Here is an 18,893-nt window from a genome sequence, read left to right as displayed (position 1 = left end):
GCGCACGCGTGTGTGTTTGTGTGTATACACACTTCTTTTTCCATTCATCTATTGATGGACACTTGGGTTGCTTCCATGTTTTGGCTTTTACAAATAATGCTGCAATAAACAGGGTGTTTATCTCTTCAAATTAGTGTTTTTCTATTCTTTGGGTAAATACCCAGTAGTGGAATTACTGGATCATATGGTAATTCTGTTTTTAATATTTTGAGGAGCCTCCATACCATGTTCCATAGTGGCTGCACCAAAAGTTTGCATTCCCACCAGCAGTGCACAAATGTTCCTTTTCCTCTGTATTCTTGGCAACACTTGTTTCTTCTGTTGTTGATTTTAGCTAGTCCGACAGGAGTGAGGTGATACCTCACTCTGGTTTTTAAAAAAATTTTTTTTAAGATTTTATTTATTTATCTGACAGAGAAAGATCACAAGTAGGCAGAGAGGCAGGCAGAGAGAGTTGGGGAAGCAGGCTCCCCATCGAGCAGAGAGCCCGATGCTGGTCTTTACCCCAGGACCTGAGACCATGACCCGAGCCAAAGGCAGAGGCCCAACCCACCGAGCCACCAGGTGTCCCCCTCATTCTGGTTTTGATTTGCATTTTCCCGATTAGTGATGTTGAGCACTTTTCCTGTACCTGTAAGTCATCTCTATGTCTTCTTTGGAAAAACACCTTTTCAGATCTGCCTATTTTTAAATCAGATTTTTTTTTTAATTGTAGGAGCTCTTTAAATTTGACAAAATACTATAGCTTTTTGTGATAAAAGCCCTCAACAAATTGGGTTGAGAAGGAACTTAACTTCAACTTAAGAAAGGCAGTATATGACAAACCCACAGCTAACATATTGAACACTGAAAGGTTGAAATCTTTTCCTTTGTAATGAGGAAGAGGACCCACAGGGCTGCACACTCTAAACAGTCTTTCACTAAATAGTACTGGGAGTTTCACGTAGAGCAATTAGGAAAGACAAAGAAATATAAAGCATCCAAAAAGGAAAGAAAGAAGGAAAATTATTATTATCTGGAAATCATATGATCTTATATAATGATAATCCTAAAGACTCAATCAAAAAGCTATTGGAACTGATGAACAAATTCAGCAGAGTTGCAGGAAATAAACTGAATGTACAGAATTGATCATACATGTTTCTATACATCAGCAATGAATTACCTGAAAAGGAAATAAAGATAATTATTCCATTCAGAATAGCATCAAGAACAAGAAAATACGTAGGAATAAATTTAGCCAAGGTAATGAAAGATCTGTACAATGAAAACTTTGTCTTTGATGAAAGATACATAAGAAGACACACAAATGAAAAGATATCCTTTGTTCATGGATCAGAACAATAAATATCATTTAAATGTTTATGCTACCCAAAGCTATCTGTACTTTCCTTGCAATACGTATAAAAATTCCATTCACATTTTTCACATGAAAATTTTTCACAGAAAAAGAAGTGCTAAAATTTGTATAGAACTACGAAAGAACCGGAGAAAGAAGAGCTAAGCTTGAAGAATTCCACTTCCTGATATCAAATTATATAGTTATATTAAAACAGTGTATTCTGTCATTAAAATAGAACATATAGACCAGTGGCACAAAATGGAGATCCCAGAAATAAACCCCCCACTGGTACAGTCAGTCAGCATTTGACAAGGGAGCCAGGAATACTGTAGGGGCAAAGGATAGTCTCTTCAATAAATGGTATTGGAAAACTTCATAACCATACAGAACATGAAATTGAACCCTTATTTAAATCATTTGCCAGATTTAACTCAAAAGTATTAAATACTTTAACATAAGACCTAAAACAATAAAACTTGTAGACATTTCCTTAGAAGGAAACTCAATGAAGGGAATGTAGAGGAAGAGCTCCTTATCTTTCGCCTTGCAATGAATTTTTTGGTCATGACCAAAATTGCAGCAAGAAAAAATCAACAAATGGAACCATTTCAAACTGAGAAGCTTCCGCACGGCAAAGGCACCCCTCAACAAAATGAAAAGACAACCTACAAAAAAGTATTTGCAAACCATATATTGAATATGGGGTTAATATCCCTTTTCTTTCTTTGTTGATGAGTCTAGTTAAACATCTGTTTTATCTTTTAAAGAACTAGCTCTTATTATCACCAATCTTTTCTGTTGTCTTTTTATTCCCTGTTTCCTTTTCTTCCACTCTCATCTTTGTTATCTCCTGCCTTTTGCTGGGGGCTTAGTTCTTTTTAGTTCTTTTAGTTCTTTTTCTAGTTCCTTGAAGTATTTGAGATCTTAATTTTTTTTAAAGATTTTTATTTATATATTTGAGATAGAAAGAGAGTGAGAGCGAGAGAAAGCACAAGCAGGGGGAGCAGCGGGCAGAAGGTGAAGCACTTTGTCTTTGATGAAAGATACATAAGCAGGCAGCCTGATGCGGGGCTCGATCCCAGGACTTCAGGATCATCACCTGAGCTGAAGGCAGACCCTTAACTGACTGAGCCACTCAGGTGCTCCGAGATTTTAATTTTTTTAAATATAGATGTTTATTGCTATGAGTTTCTCCCTTAGAAATGTTTTTTGCTATATTCTGTAAGGTTTGGTATGTTGTGTTTCATTTTTGTTTGTTTCAAGATGTTTTTAAAATTTTCTTTGTTGACCCATTGGTTTTTCAGGAGCATGTTGTTTAATTCCCATGCATTTTTTAATTTCCCAGTATTCTTCTTGTAATTGTGAGTTGCTTAGCATTATGGTCAGGAAATATGCTCAGTATGATTTTAGTCTTCTTAAATTTATTATGACTTGTGGCCTAATGTGATCTCTCCTGGAGAATGTTCCATGGGTGCTTGAGAATAATATGTATCCTGCTGCAATTGAATGGAATATTCTGTAAATGTCTTTTAAAATTCATTTTCAAGTCCAGTGTTTCCTCATTTAGCTTCTGTCTGGGTGGTCTGTCCATTGTTCATAGTGGAATGTTCAAATCCCCTACTCTTATTGTATTGTTGTGTATTTTCCCCTTCAGTTCTGTTCACATTTGCTTTATATATTTAGGTGCATAACTAGTTAGAAATGAATTGATCTTGTATCATTATATTATTCTCTTCTTTATCTCGTTATGGTTTTTGGCTTAAACTGTATTTTGTTTGGTAGTATAACTATTCCTGCTTTCTTTGGCTCCCATTTTCATAGAATATCTTTTCCCATCAACTTTGCTTCAGTTTGTGTGTGTCCCCAAATCTGAAGTGAACAATAAAGTTGTTTTTGTTTTTTTGTGTATTTTGGGGGGGATTTTTTGCCATTTTGTTTCTTTGATTACATTACACTTAAAGTTGTTATTGACAGATAGGGTTTACTATTGCCACTTTGTTTTCTGAGTGTTATCCTTTTCTTTCTCTCTTGTTCTCTTCCTTTGTGATTTGATCATTTTCTATAGCAGTGTGCTTAGGTTTTGTTTTTTTTTCTTTTCACCTTTTGTGTATTTGGTATAGGTTTCCGCTTAGTAATTACCATAACACTCTTAAAACAGTGTATTTTAGGCTACTAACAGTTCAACTTCTAATGTATACAAAGGCTCTACATTTGTTTGCCTCCAGTGTTTTATGTTTTTAATATTACAGTTTGTATGTTTTTACATTGTTTATCCAGTTACAGGTTATTGTAATTCTTTTAATACTTTTTTAAAATCTTCATGCTAGAGTTAGAAGTGATTTATCCACCACCATTACAAAATTAGAGCATTCTTTTTTTCCTTTAACATTTATTTGTCAGAAAGAGAGGGCACTAACAAGTGGAGCGGTAGGCTGGGGGAGAAGCAGGCTCAAGGAGCCCAATGCTGGACTCGATCCCAGAATCCTGGCATCATGACCTGGGCTGAATACAGACACTTAACTGACTGAGCCACACAGGTGTCCCCCAAAATTAGAGCATTCTGAAATTAACTATACATTTACCTTCACCAGTGAGTTTTACATTTTTGTTTTCCTGATACTGGTGTCTTTTGGTTTTAGGTTCAGGAATTACCTTCTTTTTTCTTTTCTTTTCTTTTTTTTTAAAGTAAGTTCATTTATTTAAGTAATCTCTACATCCAATATGTGATTCAAACTTAGGACCCCAAGATCAAGAGCCACATGCTGTACTGACTGAGTCAGCCTGGCTCTTCAGGCTTAGGAATTACCTTTAAAATTTCTTGTAAGATTGATCTAGAGTTGATGAAATCCTTCAGGTTTTTGTTTTCCTGGAAAACTCTGAAGTGTCTCAATATGTGCTGCTTTGAATTCATTTTGTTTAGAACTCTTGGAGCCTCCTGCATCTGCATGTCTGTTTCTTTCCCTAGATTAGGAATGTTTTCAGTCATCAATTCTTTGAATAAGTGTTCTCCCTCATTCTTTCTCCTTCTGAGACCCCAGTGATGCACATTTTGGTCCATTTGATGCTGTAAGTCCCTTAAGCTATCTTCATTTTTTTTTTTTTCATTCTCTTTTCTTTTTGTTCCTCTAATTAGGGAGTTTCCTTAATTTTGCTGCCCCCCAAATTTGGCTTTTTATTTAACGAGACTGGTATCATTGGGCCTGGAATTTCATAGAACTTCAAGAAGTCATCTTATGATAGATTGTTATTATGGATGGCCCGTAATTCACTAGGTGAAAAAGAGAGGGAGTTCCTAACATAAAGGATAGCTGTTGGGGTACAAATTAGGTTTTATTAATCACATCTAGAGAGAAAGTGTGCCAGACACTAATTTATTTACGAAATCTTTCTGCCTGCTGCCTTTTCCAGGGTCTGGTTACAGTTAGCATTCATTCAAAGCCTGTGTAAGATTTCTATTATCAGGGCCCACAGGAATTCACTGTCACTTGCGTTCACTTGGCCCCAAGATATTATAGCCTTGATTTGCTTTAGGCATTATACCAAAAGTGAACCATAGAACTGGTTTCAGGACCAGCAGTTTTATTGAAGAGAACTGACTTGACATCATGAAGTTCAAGAATGTTTTAAGGAAATGATTGAATGCAACTATTATAATTCTCTTAGTAAATCTTTTCCCCAAGCTAACCATTTCAATCCTACAGTTTGCTGTATATCTTGGCTTCTGAGCCTTTGTTACCTTAGATGCTGTATTCTAAACCCTTTATAGTTTGCTAGCATTCTTTTGAATATAACCAGGGGTACCTCGATGGCTTAGTCAATAAGTGTCTGCCTTTGGCTCAGGTCATGATCTCAGGGCCCTGGGATTGAGCCTCACACCAGGCTCCCTGCTCAGAGGGAAGCCTGCTTCTCCCTCTCCAACTCCCCCTGCTTGTGTTTCCTCTCTTGCTTTGTCGCTCTCTGTCAAATAAATAAATAAAATCTTAAAAAAAAAAAAAAGAATATAAGCACTTAAAAGGAGGCAGCTTTATATAATTTAATATGGTGCAGTCTCCAATATACATTGCTAAGTGAAAAAAAGTAAAATATGTACTGCACAGTATGTCTATATTAAACTTTAATATTGGGGAATGCAAAAAGACTATTACATTCTTTGGCCTGTTGTTTTAAACTAAAACTAATAATATTCAGCAACATAATTTAGGGACTTGTAACAACCCAGGAATCTGAGGAGTCTGAAAATTACTGACTTTTAACGTGTTGTCTTTCTATCTTTATCTTGTATAGGATTGACTTAACTTTTTAGTTCAGAAAAACATCTTTTGCAGTAGCTATAGCTTATATCCTAAACATTGCAAACTGAATGTTTTTATTGCTGTTGTTCAAAAGAACAAGAATACAGATGTCCTAAATAAAGTTTTTTTCTTCTGTAGCCAGTTTTATCCAGCAGGTAGTTGTAATATAATAAAAAATGCCTTTGAGTTAAGACTTGTAGCTGAGTTTTAAAGCCGCTAAAGGGTTGAAAACCTCCTTAGTGTATTTGCCACCTACCAAATATTTTGATAAAATCTCTGAAGTCAGCACTCAGATTTTAATGCAAATTAACACTGAAAGATTTCCTGTCATGTATAGTTACAAATTAGCAGTCCTTTCATTGTTACTGAATGTACATCTGGTAGTGTGATTAAGACCACCACAATCGATGTTGTCAGTGACCTCAAAATGACCAATTAGCCAGGACTGGCAGTTAGGGTGTTAGTACAACTAATATGGCAAATTAAAAACATTTTTTCATAATATTAGCAAATGACTTTTAGACATTGAACTATTAGATATTTAGATCGTATTGCTTTGACACATTTCCCACCAGTTATTTATAAGATATTATTTATTTTTGCCACCTCCATATCTAGAATTCTTTGCACCAGAATACTATGTAGTCAGTATTCTGGTAAAAAAGATGTCTCTCATTCTTATATTTGGCACATTTCCCACCAGTTATTTATAAGATATTATTTATTTTTGCCACCTCCATATCTAGAATTCTTTGCACCAGAATACTATGTAGTCAGTATTCTGGTAAAAAAGATGTCTCTCATTCTTATATTTGGAAAAGAATATTATATAGAAGGTATAGTGTTTTCTATGTTCCATGCTCAGAATCCCAACTTGGATGCCAGGTTAAAAAATGGGCATATTAATATACTCTTTTAGTAAAATGTGTACCATATTTTATTTTGTTACTATTCAAGTACTATTCAAGTATTGTGTTCTTCCCAGCTCTGCTTTTTCCTAAATACGGTGTTTGTAAAATATTAATCTAATATTCAAAAGTAAAAGTCTTCTTGCTTCAGACTTGTTAACCGTTTGCATGATATGTAATTTTATTTTTTTAATACTATTACTTAATGTATTTTGTGTTTGAAAGACTATTTAAACCTATGAATTTCCGATTCTGCTTTGTTTTGGGATTTAAGAAATTGCATCAAAGTAAAAACTATAAAATCAGTCCCTTTTTAAAAATTTGGTATTTAAGAATCTATAGGCTACCCTGTTCTTGTATAACACTTCTCAGTTTTGTTTTTTTAAATGATTTAAGAAATTGGGAAATTATTTGCAGAAACCTCTGAACAAAAGTTACACAAGCATTGCCTCAACTGGAGTATGAATAGTATATTGGAGGGGAAAGGTTCATAAGTTTTTGAAATTCAAGTTTATATCTAATATTTAAAAAATCAGTTATGGAAAGAATATATAATAATATATTTCCAGAAATAAGATAGAAAATAAATGAAAATGAGAATTGCTTAATACAGTAATACTCTGTATTTCTAATTTTAGGTGATGGAATATGAGAATAGGATTAGAGCATATTCTACACCAGACAAAATCTTCCGATATTTTGCCACCTTGAAAGTAATCAATGAACCTGGTGAATCTGAAGTGTTCATGACTCCACAAGATTTTGTGCGATCCATAACACCAAATGAAAAACAACCAGAACGTAAGTGCTAAAGTGAAAATTGAGATTATGATATTAGTTTTGTTATATTCTGTTTTGTTTCTTTCTTTGTATTGCCTAGCCATTGTAGTTACATGCAGTAATTATACTCATTGTGTAGGGACTGAATATCAGGCACTATTCCAATGTTTAGGAGTACAAAGGAGGAGCCAACAGTCAATGAGCCTATCCTCAACCAGAGTATTGGGTTGAGGAGATTGTACCCAGGCGTTATCTACTAGAGAAATTTAAAGACATACTTGTTGCCACTGGGCCAAAGAGAGCACAGATGGGATAACCTCCACACAGACCAAAAAGCCTGGAAGGGAGGAGACTGAGAAGGAAGACATTTCAAGGAATCAGAGCTTTGAAGGACCACTGCACACACCTACCTGGAAATCCAGAGTATGCGCAGGGCCAGAGATGTTTGGAAAAGACTTGAGTGGGCTTGTACCCCTTGTTGATCTTTGTGTTCCATGGGAGGAGGTAGTGAAAGTTAAAGCAGAGTCGTAGGAAGAGCTAAAAATCAAAGGATGTTCCCAGCTCAGAGCCAGTCTGCAAATGTTAGGAGATATTGGGGTGTTTTTTTGTTTTGTTTCATTTTCATTCTTTTCGTCTCCAATATTTAAAGAAGTCTCTGTCATGTCACTTGCTGACTGTGTGGATAATAGAATAGAAATTTCAGTAGTGGCACATGACAGAGAACACAATCTTGGAAAAAAATTACTGAACATTGATGACTGTAGTCCTTAACAAGATATATAAATCAAACAGTGGAAATAGGGAGAATTGGTTTTAATGACCACATTGTAATATTCAAATATCCAGTTCTAATAAATTGTATGACATACCAATAATCAGGAATAAATGACCCATCAACAGAAAGAAAAAGAAATTAACAGAAACTATCCCTGAGGAAGCCCAAGCATTGCATTTACTAATCAAAGACTTAAAATCAACTGCCTTAAATATGCTCAAAGAACTAGATGAAACCGTTGACAGAGAACTGTAGGAAACAAGGTAAACAATGTGTTTAATAGAGAATACCCATTAAGGAATAGAAATTACAAAAAAGGAACCAAATAAGAATTCTTGAGCTTGAAAAGTACTGTAGCAGAAATAGAAGATTCACTGGAACTGTTCAATAATAGGTTTTGAGCAGGGAAATAGATTAATCACAGAACGTAGATTCATTGATACTGTCTAGTCAGAGGAGCAGAATTCAAAAAGAGTGAATAAAAATGAACATAAGCTAAAATATGTGAGAGACACCATCAAGTATACCAACAGATGTTTAATGGGAGTCTAAGAAAGAGAAATTAAGACATTTCCAGATAATCAAAAATGGAGAAAGTTTCTTGTTTGTGGTTCTTCCATACAAGAAATGCTAAGTAGAGTTCTTTAGGCTGAAATGAAAGGATGCTAGACAGTAACTTGATGCCATACAAAGAAATTAAAAAATAATAAAGACCATGTGGCGCCTGGATGGCTCAGTGGGTTAAAGCCTCTGCCTTTGGCTCAGGTCATGATCCCAGGGTACTGGGATCGAACCCGCGTCAGGCTCTCTGCTCAGCAGGGAGCCTGCCTCCCTCTTTCTCTCTGCCTGCCTCTCTGCCTACTTGTGATCTCTCTCTCTCTCTGTCAAATAAATAAATAAAATCTTTAAAAAATAGTAATAATGATAATAATAATAAAGACCAGTAAAGGTAACTATGCAAGGAAATATAAAAGCCAGTATGCTTTATTTTTTGTTTGTAACTCCCTTTGGCTTCATTTATGATTTAAAACACAAATTCATAAAATAACAGTTATAAGTATGTTAATGTTGAAGCAAACTACATTGTTTTCAATTTAAGATGTTATAATCTTAAGTTAGCCACTAAGAAAATAACTTTGAAATATACAGAAAAGGAAATGAAGAGAAAATAGGAATGGTACACTAGCAAAAATTAAACACAAGAGGGTAAGATTGGAGGATTCAAGGGACAAAAAATATGTAAGACATACAAAAAACAAATTACAACATGGCCAAAGCAGATCCTTTCTTATCAGAGTCACTTTCAAGTGAGTTAAACTCACTAGTTAAAAAGAGAGTGAGAGGAGAAATACAATTTAACTTTTTGTCTACAGGGAACTGACTTAATTTAGATCCAGAGACACAAGTTTGTTGAAAATGAAAGTGTACAAATAGTAACCAAAAGAAAGCTGAGGTGATTTTACTCATACCAGAAAAAATAGATTTTTCTAAGAAATTGTTACACAAGACCAAGCCATTGTGTATGGATAAAAGGATCAGTTCATCAAGAAGATATAACCATCATAAATACATACCAAATGACAGACCCCAAAGTATATGAAAGAAACATTGACAGAATTGAAGTGAGAAATAGATCCTCAAAAATAGTTGGGAGATGGGTGCCAGGTGGCTCAGTTGGTTAAGCATCCAACTCTTGCTTTTGGCTTAGGTCGTGATCTCATGGGTGATGAGATGGAACCCTGCATCAGGCTTTGTGCTCAGCAGGAAGTCTGCTTGAGGTTCTCTCCTCTCCCTCTGTGCCTCCCCCCTGCTCTCCTCTCACTCTCTCTCAAATAAATAAATAATTTTTAATGCTAAAAATGGTTAAATAAAATAATAATAATAGTTGGGTGACTTCAGTACTGCCATTTCAATAATGGATAGAACATTTAGACAGAAGGTTAGTGAAGAAAGAGGACTTAATGCTATAAACCAGTTAGAACAAAGATATTTACAGAACATTCCGCTCAAGAGCAGCAGAATTAATAGTGTTCTCAAGTGCAAATCAAATAGTCTCCAAAACAGACCATATAAACCATATGTTAGGTAATAAAATGAATCTTAAATTTTAAAAGATTAAAATCATACCAGGTATCTGTTCTGATTACAATAGAATGAAACTATCCATCAATAACAGAAGGATAACTAAAAAATGACAAATATGTGGAAAGTAAACCACCAATGGATTGGAGAAGAAATCACGAGGGAAGTTAGAAAATACTTTGAGATAAATGAAAGAGAAAACAGTATTTACCAAAATGTATGCAGTGCTCCAAAACCAGGGAAACTTAAAAATATAAACACCAAAATTTAAACAGAAAAAAGATCTCATATCAGTTTCCTAAAAACTGGTGTTCGAATTAAAAAGAAAAGCAAACAAAACAAAAACCAAAGGTAGTAAAATAAGGAAATAATGAAAGTTAATACAGCAATAAATGAAATGGAAAATAGAAAAACAAGAGAGAGAATCAATAAAACAAAAAGTTCATTCTTTGAAAAGAACAGCAAAAATGAGAAACCTTTAGCTAGACCAGGAAAAAAGAAAGAGAAGCAAAATAACTAAAATCAGAAACGCAGGTGGGGACATTACTACCTACTTAAAGAAATGAAAAGGATTATAAGAGAATACTATGAAGAATTTTATACCAACAAACTAGATTATACCTAGATAAATATGGATAGAGTACTAGAAACATACGAACTATCAGAACCCTCCCCTTTTTTTTTAATTTATTAGAGAGCACATGGCACTCTCTCACAAGTGGGGGTGGAGTAGTGGGTAGCAGAGGGAGAGGGAGAAGCAGACTCTCTTCAGCAGGGAGTCCCATACATGACTTCATCCCAGGACCCTGGGATTATGACCTAATCTGAAGGTAGATGCCTAACCTATTTGCCATCCAGGTGCCCCCAAACTACCAGAACTCTTCCAGTTCAACAAAAAGATAACTCAATTAACAAATGGGCAAAGGACTTGAATAAACATTTCTCCAAATAAATATGCAAAGGGCCAGTAAGCACATGAAAACATGCTTAATTTATTAATCATGAGGGAAATACAAATCAAAACCTTGATATAGGGGCACCTGGGTGGCTCAGTGGGTTAAAGCCTCTGCCTTCCGCTCAGGTCATGATCACGGGTCCTGGGATCGAGCCCCGCGTTGGGCTCTCTGCTTGGCAGGGAGCCTGCTTCTTCCTTTCTCTCTGCCTGCCTCTCTGCCTACTTATGTGATCTCTGTCAAATAAATAAATAAAATCTTTAAAAAAAAAAAAAAAACAACCTTGTTATACCACTGCACACCCACCAGATTGGCTATAATCTAAAAACAAGTGTCAGTAAATACATGTAGAAATTAACTTGTTGCTGGTGAGAACGTAAAATAATGGTGCAAACACTGTGGAAAGCAATTTGGACATTTCTCAGAAACTTAAACGTAGAATTAACCATTTGACCCAGCAATTCCACTACTAATATACGCCAGAATGAATTGAAAACAGGGCTCAGATGAGTACTTGTATATGAATATACACAGCAACATTGTTAAATACCCCAATTGCTGCTTAAGAGCTGAATGGATAAACAGATTTAGTATATACATACAATGGAGTATTTTTCAGTGTGGATGAACCTTGACAACATCCTGCTAAGTGAAACAAGCTAAACACAAAATGCCACATACCATATGATTTTATTTACATGAAATATCTAATATAGGTAAATCCATAGAGATAGAAGGTGGGTTGTTAGTCGCCAGAAGCTGGGTTGGGGGAATGAGAACTGATTGCTAAATTGCTGTGGGGGTTTCTTTTTTGGAGCGGTGAAAATGTTTTGGAACTAGATAGAGAGGTAGTTACACAACACTGTGAATGTATTAAATGTCACTGAACCGCACACTTCGAAATGGGTATTTTATTTTAATTGAATTTCACCTCAGTTTTTAAAGGGGGAAAAAAGTGCATGTGCAGTCAGTCCTTATTTGCAGATTTTGTGTTTTCAAGTTGACACACTCGCTCAGATGTGCTCATAACCCCACGATCAGTACCTGCACGGCTTTTGGCGTCATCTGCAGATACGTGCAGAATGGCGAAAATTTGAGTCACCCCTTACATATGTTGCCTGCTGAAGTCAAGCAAGCTAAAGCTCTGCCTTTTTGTTTCAGCTTTCATTCTTTTTTTTTTTTTCTTAAGATTTTATATATTTAGGGGCGCCTGGGTGGCTCAGTGGATTAAGCCGCTGCCTTCGGCTCAGGTCATGATCTCAGTGTCCTGGGATCGAGCCCCGCATCGGGCTCTTTGCTTGGCGGGAGCCTGCTTCTCTCTCTCTCTCTCTGCCTGACTCTCCGCCTGCTTGTGATCTCTCTCTCTGTCAAATAAATAAATAAAATCTTAAAAAAAAAAAAAAAAGATTTTATATATTTATTTGCAAGAGAGACAATGAGAGAGAGAGCATGAGAAGGGGGAGGGTCAGAGGGAGAAGCAGACTCCCTGCTGAACAGGGAGCCCAATTCAGGACTCAATGCCTTGACTCCAGGATCATGGCCTGAGCCAAAGGCAGTTGCTTAACCAACTGAGTCACCCAGGCGCCCCTCGGCTTTCATTCTTCAAACATGTGTCCTTGGAGGGAGGGCAGAAGAGAAAAGGGAGAGAGAATAAAATGTCTTTAAACAGAAACACACGAAAAACAAGGTTTTCTATATATTGATCGGCTAACAAAAATGTTGTGACCAGACTCTCAAGGAACCTTACCCTGTATTTCCCCTAGGAGAAATTGGTCAGTATTTAGCAATTAATTTTTTGTGGCTATTTTATAGAACATAAGTACCACAATTAGCAAGAAATGATGATATGATGTCTTGACTGGCTTTAAAACAACATGGAGTGTGGAGAAGAAGTAAGAAGGTTATAAATAAATAGGGTTGGCAATGTGTTGACAATTGTTGAAGCTAAGTGATGAGTATATATAGGTTGATTATATTATTTTGTGTATTTTAATATTTGAAAGCTTCCATATCAAAAAAATGTAAGCATACAGATTTCTCACACCTTTGAGGGGTGATAGTTCTACCTAGAGTTTTCGTTTTTCCTAAAAATGTATTAACATTAATAAATATGAATGAAACATTATAAATTCCCTGGTGTTACTGAGTGTAACACCTTTCTGGTTCCCCAACCTCATACTGCTATTTCATGTGTTTGTATTTTTTTTTAAGATTTTATTTATTTATTTGACAGAGAGAGACACAGAGATAGAAGGAACACAAGCATGGGGAGCAGGAGAGAGAGAAGCAGGCTTCCCGCTGAGCAGGGAGCCTGATGTGGGGCCTCGATCTCAGGACACTGAGATCACGCCTGAGCTGAAGGCAGCTGCCTAATGACTGAGCCACCCAAGTGCCCTCACATGTTTGTAATTTTTTTATTTAAGATTTTATTTATTTATTTGTCAGAGAGAGAGAGAGCACAAGCAGGCAAAGTGGCAGGCAGAAGCATAGAGAGAAGCAGGCTTCCCACTGAACAAGGAGCCCGATGTGGGACTCCATCCCAGGATGCTGGGATCATGACCTGAGCTGAAGGCAGCAGCCTAACCAACTGAGCCATCCAGGTATCCCCACGTTTGTAATTTGACCATATAATTTACTCACTCTGAGTAAAGCCCTTTCCCTCTCAAATACATGATGATTATTACTCATTTTTCAAAATCCAACTTAAAGACTCAAATGCCACTCCTTATGATGCTTTCCTTAAACATATCCTCTAAAAGAGTAGTTTCGTTTTTAGATCCTACTCCTGTACAAAATATGTCTCAGAGCATCTCTGCTGCTGTAGCACATGGTCTCTGGAGGGGCCCAACTGACTGTACTGGCATCTGCACACTATGGAGGTACGATGGAGTTTACTCTTTGTTGAGATGTGGTGGATAAATATTCTCTTTTCCACAGTTTTGGGTGGTCAGTTCTGAGACACAAACTACATGGTTTCTTGGATGCGCCAAAGAGAAGTGAGCCCTAGTTGTCTAGAGCAGTAATCAGCTCAGTAACACACCTTTGAATTGGCTTTCCTTCCTTTCTTGTTTGCCTTTTCTTGATCCTCTTACCCTGGTTCCCTACTTTTTAGGAAACCCAATCTAGACATCATTTATTTGTGGAAAAAATACAAGTCATTTATATTCTAAAATTTCCCACGTTTTGGATTTTATGGATTGTCTCCCTGTGGTATTATTTAATATGTTCTTCCATACTTTGCATTTCACCCATGTAGAACATACATAGAAAGCAACTGAAAGAGACTATACCAAATGTATTCTCTAAATGCTGAAGTTATAAGGAATTATTTTATTCTTTTTTATATGTTCCTTTATTTTGTAGTAGACTGCAAATACAATTATTCAACAAGTATTGATTGATTGACCTCTGCTATGAGTTAGACACTATTCTATGTGGAAGGGATGCAGTAATGAATAAAATAGTATATGTGCTGCCGAAGCGAGCACAAGTAATGAATAAAATAAACAAAAACCCCTGATTTTACAGAGTATACAGTTTTTTATAATCAGAAAGAAGGTATATAAAGCTTCTACTAATTGCTTTGAATTTTAAATTAAGAACCTTTTAAATTAGTTTTAGCTCCTTGTTTTATGAGATACGAAAAGAGAGATTAAAGAAGGTTTCTGTTTTTAGATGGAGAAAAAAGGATTGTAAAATATTTTCCTGGTTTTTGTGATAGTGTAAAATATTTTTGTAACTGTCAAATTATTTCTGAGTCTAATTTATATTAGTAACTTTAAATAAGAATGTGACAGTGAAAATGAAGCAGTACTCTAGGCATGTCACTAAAGATCATTTGGTCATTTGAGGAAGCTTTTTTTTCCCCCTTTAGAAATTATATATTTTAATCACTTCTACACATTTTGATATTTCACTTTGTAATCTTTTGGTTTTTAATTATTAAAAAAAATTGTTACATGAACAGAATAGTTACTAAATGTTTAATATGTCATGCACATTTCTGGTTTTCATAAAAAGCCAGAATAATGAATAATTGCTTTTCTTTTGAGATGATGATCATGAGGGAAAATTATAATATATTAAAATGAGATTCATTTGGAAAGTTTGGCTTCATTTTTGTTTGCTCATGAACAAGAATTTCCACAAATGTTAATGCAGCAGAAGTAAAATGTATATTATTCTTATATGGGTTGAAATAAAAGAATAAGGCTTTTTTATTATAGTTTGAATTTCTATCATCAGATGGCTGGACTCTAGCCAGTAGTTCATATTTCAACTTTGTTGTGTCATGTCTTTCACACATACCATATCCCAGGATACCTAACAGATCTAAATTTATAAGTTTTAGTTTTAGAACAGTTTAAAAATAATCAAAAAGCATACAAAGTCCTAAAAGTAAGCAGGTTTTTTCCCCAAAGATTTTATTTTAGAGAGAGATTGCAGGCAAGTGGTGGAGAGGGGGCAAAGGGGGAGAGAGAGAATCTTCAAGCAGATTCGCCACTGAGCAGGGAGCCTGACATAGGGCTTAATCCCAGGACCCCAAGATCGTGACCTGAGCTGAAATCAAGGGTCAGGTGCTCAACAGACTGAGCCACTCAGGTACCCCTAAGCAGTTTTTAAATGAGTGGAGAGCTAGGGGTGCCCAAGTGTCTCAGTCAGTTAAGCATCCGCTTTTAGCTCTGGTTATGATCCCTGGGTCCTGGGATCGAGCCGTGCATTGGGCTCCCTGCTCCGTGGGGAACCTGCTTCTTCCTCTCCCTCTGCCTGTTTCTCCTTCTGCTTATAAGAAATAAAATCTTTTTTTTTAAATAAAATTTTTTTAATCTTTTTTTTTTAAAGATTTTATTTATTTATTTATTGGAGAGAGAGAGGGAGAGTGCATAAGCAGGGGGAGCGGCAGGCAGAGGAAGAGAAAAAGGCTGGCTCCCCACTGAGCAGGGAACCTGATGTGGGGCTCGATCCTAGGACCCTGAGATCATGACCTGAGCAGAAGGCAGATTCTTAACCGACTGAGCCACCCAGGTGCCCCAAATAAATAAAATCTTTAAGAAAAAAAAAAGGTGGAGAGCTAATGAATTTCAGTAAAAAGCTGATTAAGACTATTTCTGCATTGAATACCAAGAAAATTTAGAGTAGCGAAGTAGGAAATATATTAAATGGGGGTGAAAGTATAGTATATACTTGAATATGTCTCGTCTCTCTTTCTGGGCAATCTTCATGTCAGCACCATCCCTAAGTATGGTGGGTAAGGCAGTTGGCTTCAGGCTCTGGGCTTTGCATGACTCTTGCTACTGCAGTAACCAGTATTACATAGCCACCCAATGATTGGAAGAAGCAGCAGCAAAGGGAGAATTTTTTAAGAACTATGTAGACAAATTTGAGCTTTAGTCAAAGCAGAGAGGATCCCTCATTCCTTTCTACCATATCCCACTGGCTGACTGTATTTGTATTGACCTGATTTTGTCTCTGGAACATGAAAAGAGTGTACAAAGGTAGACATAGATCATACTGTGATTTACTTGTCCTGGACCTCATATTCCCTCTGGGATGAGCCTTCATGCATTTCATAATCTTACCTTTACTTTGAGACCGCATAATTTTATACTTGATCCTATACAGTGGGCTCTGGTTCAAGATGGTGACGTAGGAGGATTTTGAACCTCCTCCCACAGACACAGAAAATCTGTAGCTACTTAGAAAACAACTTCCTCTGAAAGAAACCCAAAAACTAGATGAGCAACTCCTACACATTGAGCAAATGAGAAAAAAACCCACATTGAAATAGGTAGGCGAGGCTGAGGCACATTCTTGCCATAAACCCCATCCCTGGCACAGCAATCAGTAGTTGGGAGGGAATTCACAGCCCTGAGCTTCTGCTGGAGGAGTGAGGGCACTGAACCCCACAGCTGGCACCCCACTTTTTGAGACTTGCACCTGAGAGATGAGCTTCCTGAACATCTAGCTTTAAAGCCAGGAGGCCTTATATCTACAGCATCCAAGGGGCGCACATAGAGGCAGCTGCCTATAAAACACCCAGTCTTTTTGTGAAAGAGGCCTGTGTTACTTAAAGCTTCAGCTGGAGGGGGCAAGCATATAATTTAATACACTTCTAGGGCTCTGCTGAAACACTTTCCAAAGACCGAGACTGCTGGGCTCCATCTTTGAGCTTTCCCTCTGCTTTGCTCCAGGTAGCCAGTGTCTCCGAGAAAGGAGCTTGTGTTCACGTCCAGTGTACTGGTTGTATCACTGCCACCCAGGACACACGTCTTGATTGGCTGCCTCTGGTGGCCAGCAGGGCTTGCATTTGTAGGTTCCATAAGACTGTAACAAACGGAGAAACAGTTCTTAACCGGGGCACAGTGCAAAGACAACAGACTGAAACACATCCCCAGTCTTTCTGTGAAAGAGGCTTTGTTGGCTTATTTTGAAGCTTTGCCCTGTGGAGCTGGCTTCTGGTTTCATGCACATCCGAAGGACTGCTGAAATATTCTCCAAAGACCTTGTACTCTACCTTTGCCTCACTCCTGATCACCAAGGTCTTCTGGAAAGGGAACTTGGGCAGATGTCTGGAGCTCTGATTTGTGTCAGCGCCACCCAGGACACACCCCTTGGTCTGGCTGTTAGGGCTTATGTTTGCAGTTGCCATAGGACTATGACAAATGGAGAAAGAGTTCTTCATTGGCTACTCCCCCAGGGCACGGTGCAGCAACCTCAGACTGAAAAATACCTTGAGTTTTTCTGTGATACAGACTTATTGGCTTATCTTTATAGCTGTGACCCAAGAACAGGCTCCTAATTAAACACACATATAGGGACCAGCTATAAACCTCTCCAGAGACTGGGGAGAATGATGGGTATTATCTTCATCCTCTCTCTGCCTTGCCCCAGGTGGCAGGTTTCTGAGAAAGGAGCTTGTGTACATATTTGGCTTCCCAGCTGTTGCGGCTTCCACCCAGAGAAAACATCTTTGAATAATTTGGCTCTTGTAGCAGTGGGGTTGTGTTTACAGATTCAGTGGAAAGTAAGAAACAGACAAAAACCAATTTTTAGCTGGCTGTCATTCAGGGCTCAGTGCAGAAGCAGCAAACAGAAACAGCCATCTCCTAGTCTTTCTCTGAAAGAGACATATTTGCTTACTTTAAAAGCTGCTACGTAGGGCACCTGGGTGGCTCAGTTGGTTAAGTGTCCCAACTCTTGGTTGAGCCTATTTGGGATTCTCCCTCTCTCTCTTTTTCTGCCCCCCACACATCCCCTGCCCCCCCAAATCTGCTTCTTGAGAGTCTGACTTCCAATTAGTCTGAATCTAGGTGCTGAGATTCTCCTTTTTGGGGTAGGGAGAGGTCTTGGCATATCCTCAACTACAAGGAGCCTCTAAGAGTAAAGTAGGCTGCTTAGACAATCAAAGGTTTGAGAGACAACCAAGAACTAGGGCAAGGTTGAACAGTTAAGTTCAATTTCTACATGAGGTTATTCCTTCAGGATTGAGAGAAGTGGCTGTTTTGTTCAATGTATAAAAACCCAACACAGAGAGTCAAGGAAAATGGAGATAGAGGAACATATTTCAAAGGAAAAAAAAAAATAAAACCTCAGAAAAAGACCTTAATGAAATGGAGATGAGTAGTTTACTTGATAAAGAGTTCAAAATAACAAAAATGCCTACCAAACTCAACAGAATAATGTGTGAATAAAGTAAGAATTTCAACAAAGAGAGAAAATATAAGAAAGTATCAAAAAGAAGTCAGAGAGCTGAAGAATGCA

General features: G+C 37.1%; 1 protein-coding gene across 3 annotated transcripts in view; it reads left to right on the top strand.

The window, feature by feature from the left end:
- MICU1 (mitochondrial calcium uptake 1) overlaps positions 1-18,893 on the top strand; it is a 237,576-nt gene that overhangs the window by 73,229 nt on the left and 145,454 nt on the right. For all 3 annotated transcript variants that reach the window (XM_044239745.1, XM_044239744.1, XM_044239746.1), the window contains exon 4: positions 7,181-7,343. In XM_044239745.1, coding sequence (XP_044095680.1) covers positions 7,181-7,343 — 163 coding nt within the window. The remainder of the gene's footprint in view (positions 1-7,180; positions 7,344-18,893) is intronic.

Source organism: Neovison vison, chromosome 2 (genome assembly GCF_020171115.1).
Source record: "Neovison vison isolate M4711 chromosome 2, ASM_NN_V1, whole genome shotgun sequence".
Lineage (NCBI taxonomy): Eukaryota > Metazoa > Chordata > Mammalia > Carnivora > Mustelidae > Neogale > Neogale vison.
Note: the sequence above shows the minus strand (reverse complement) of the source record. Positions and strands in the feature narration are given on the sequence as shown.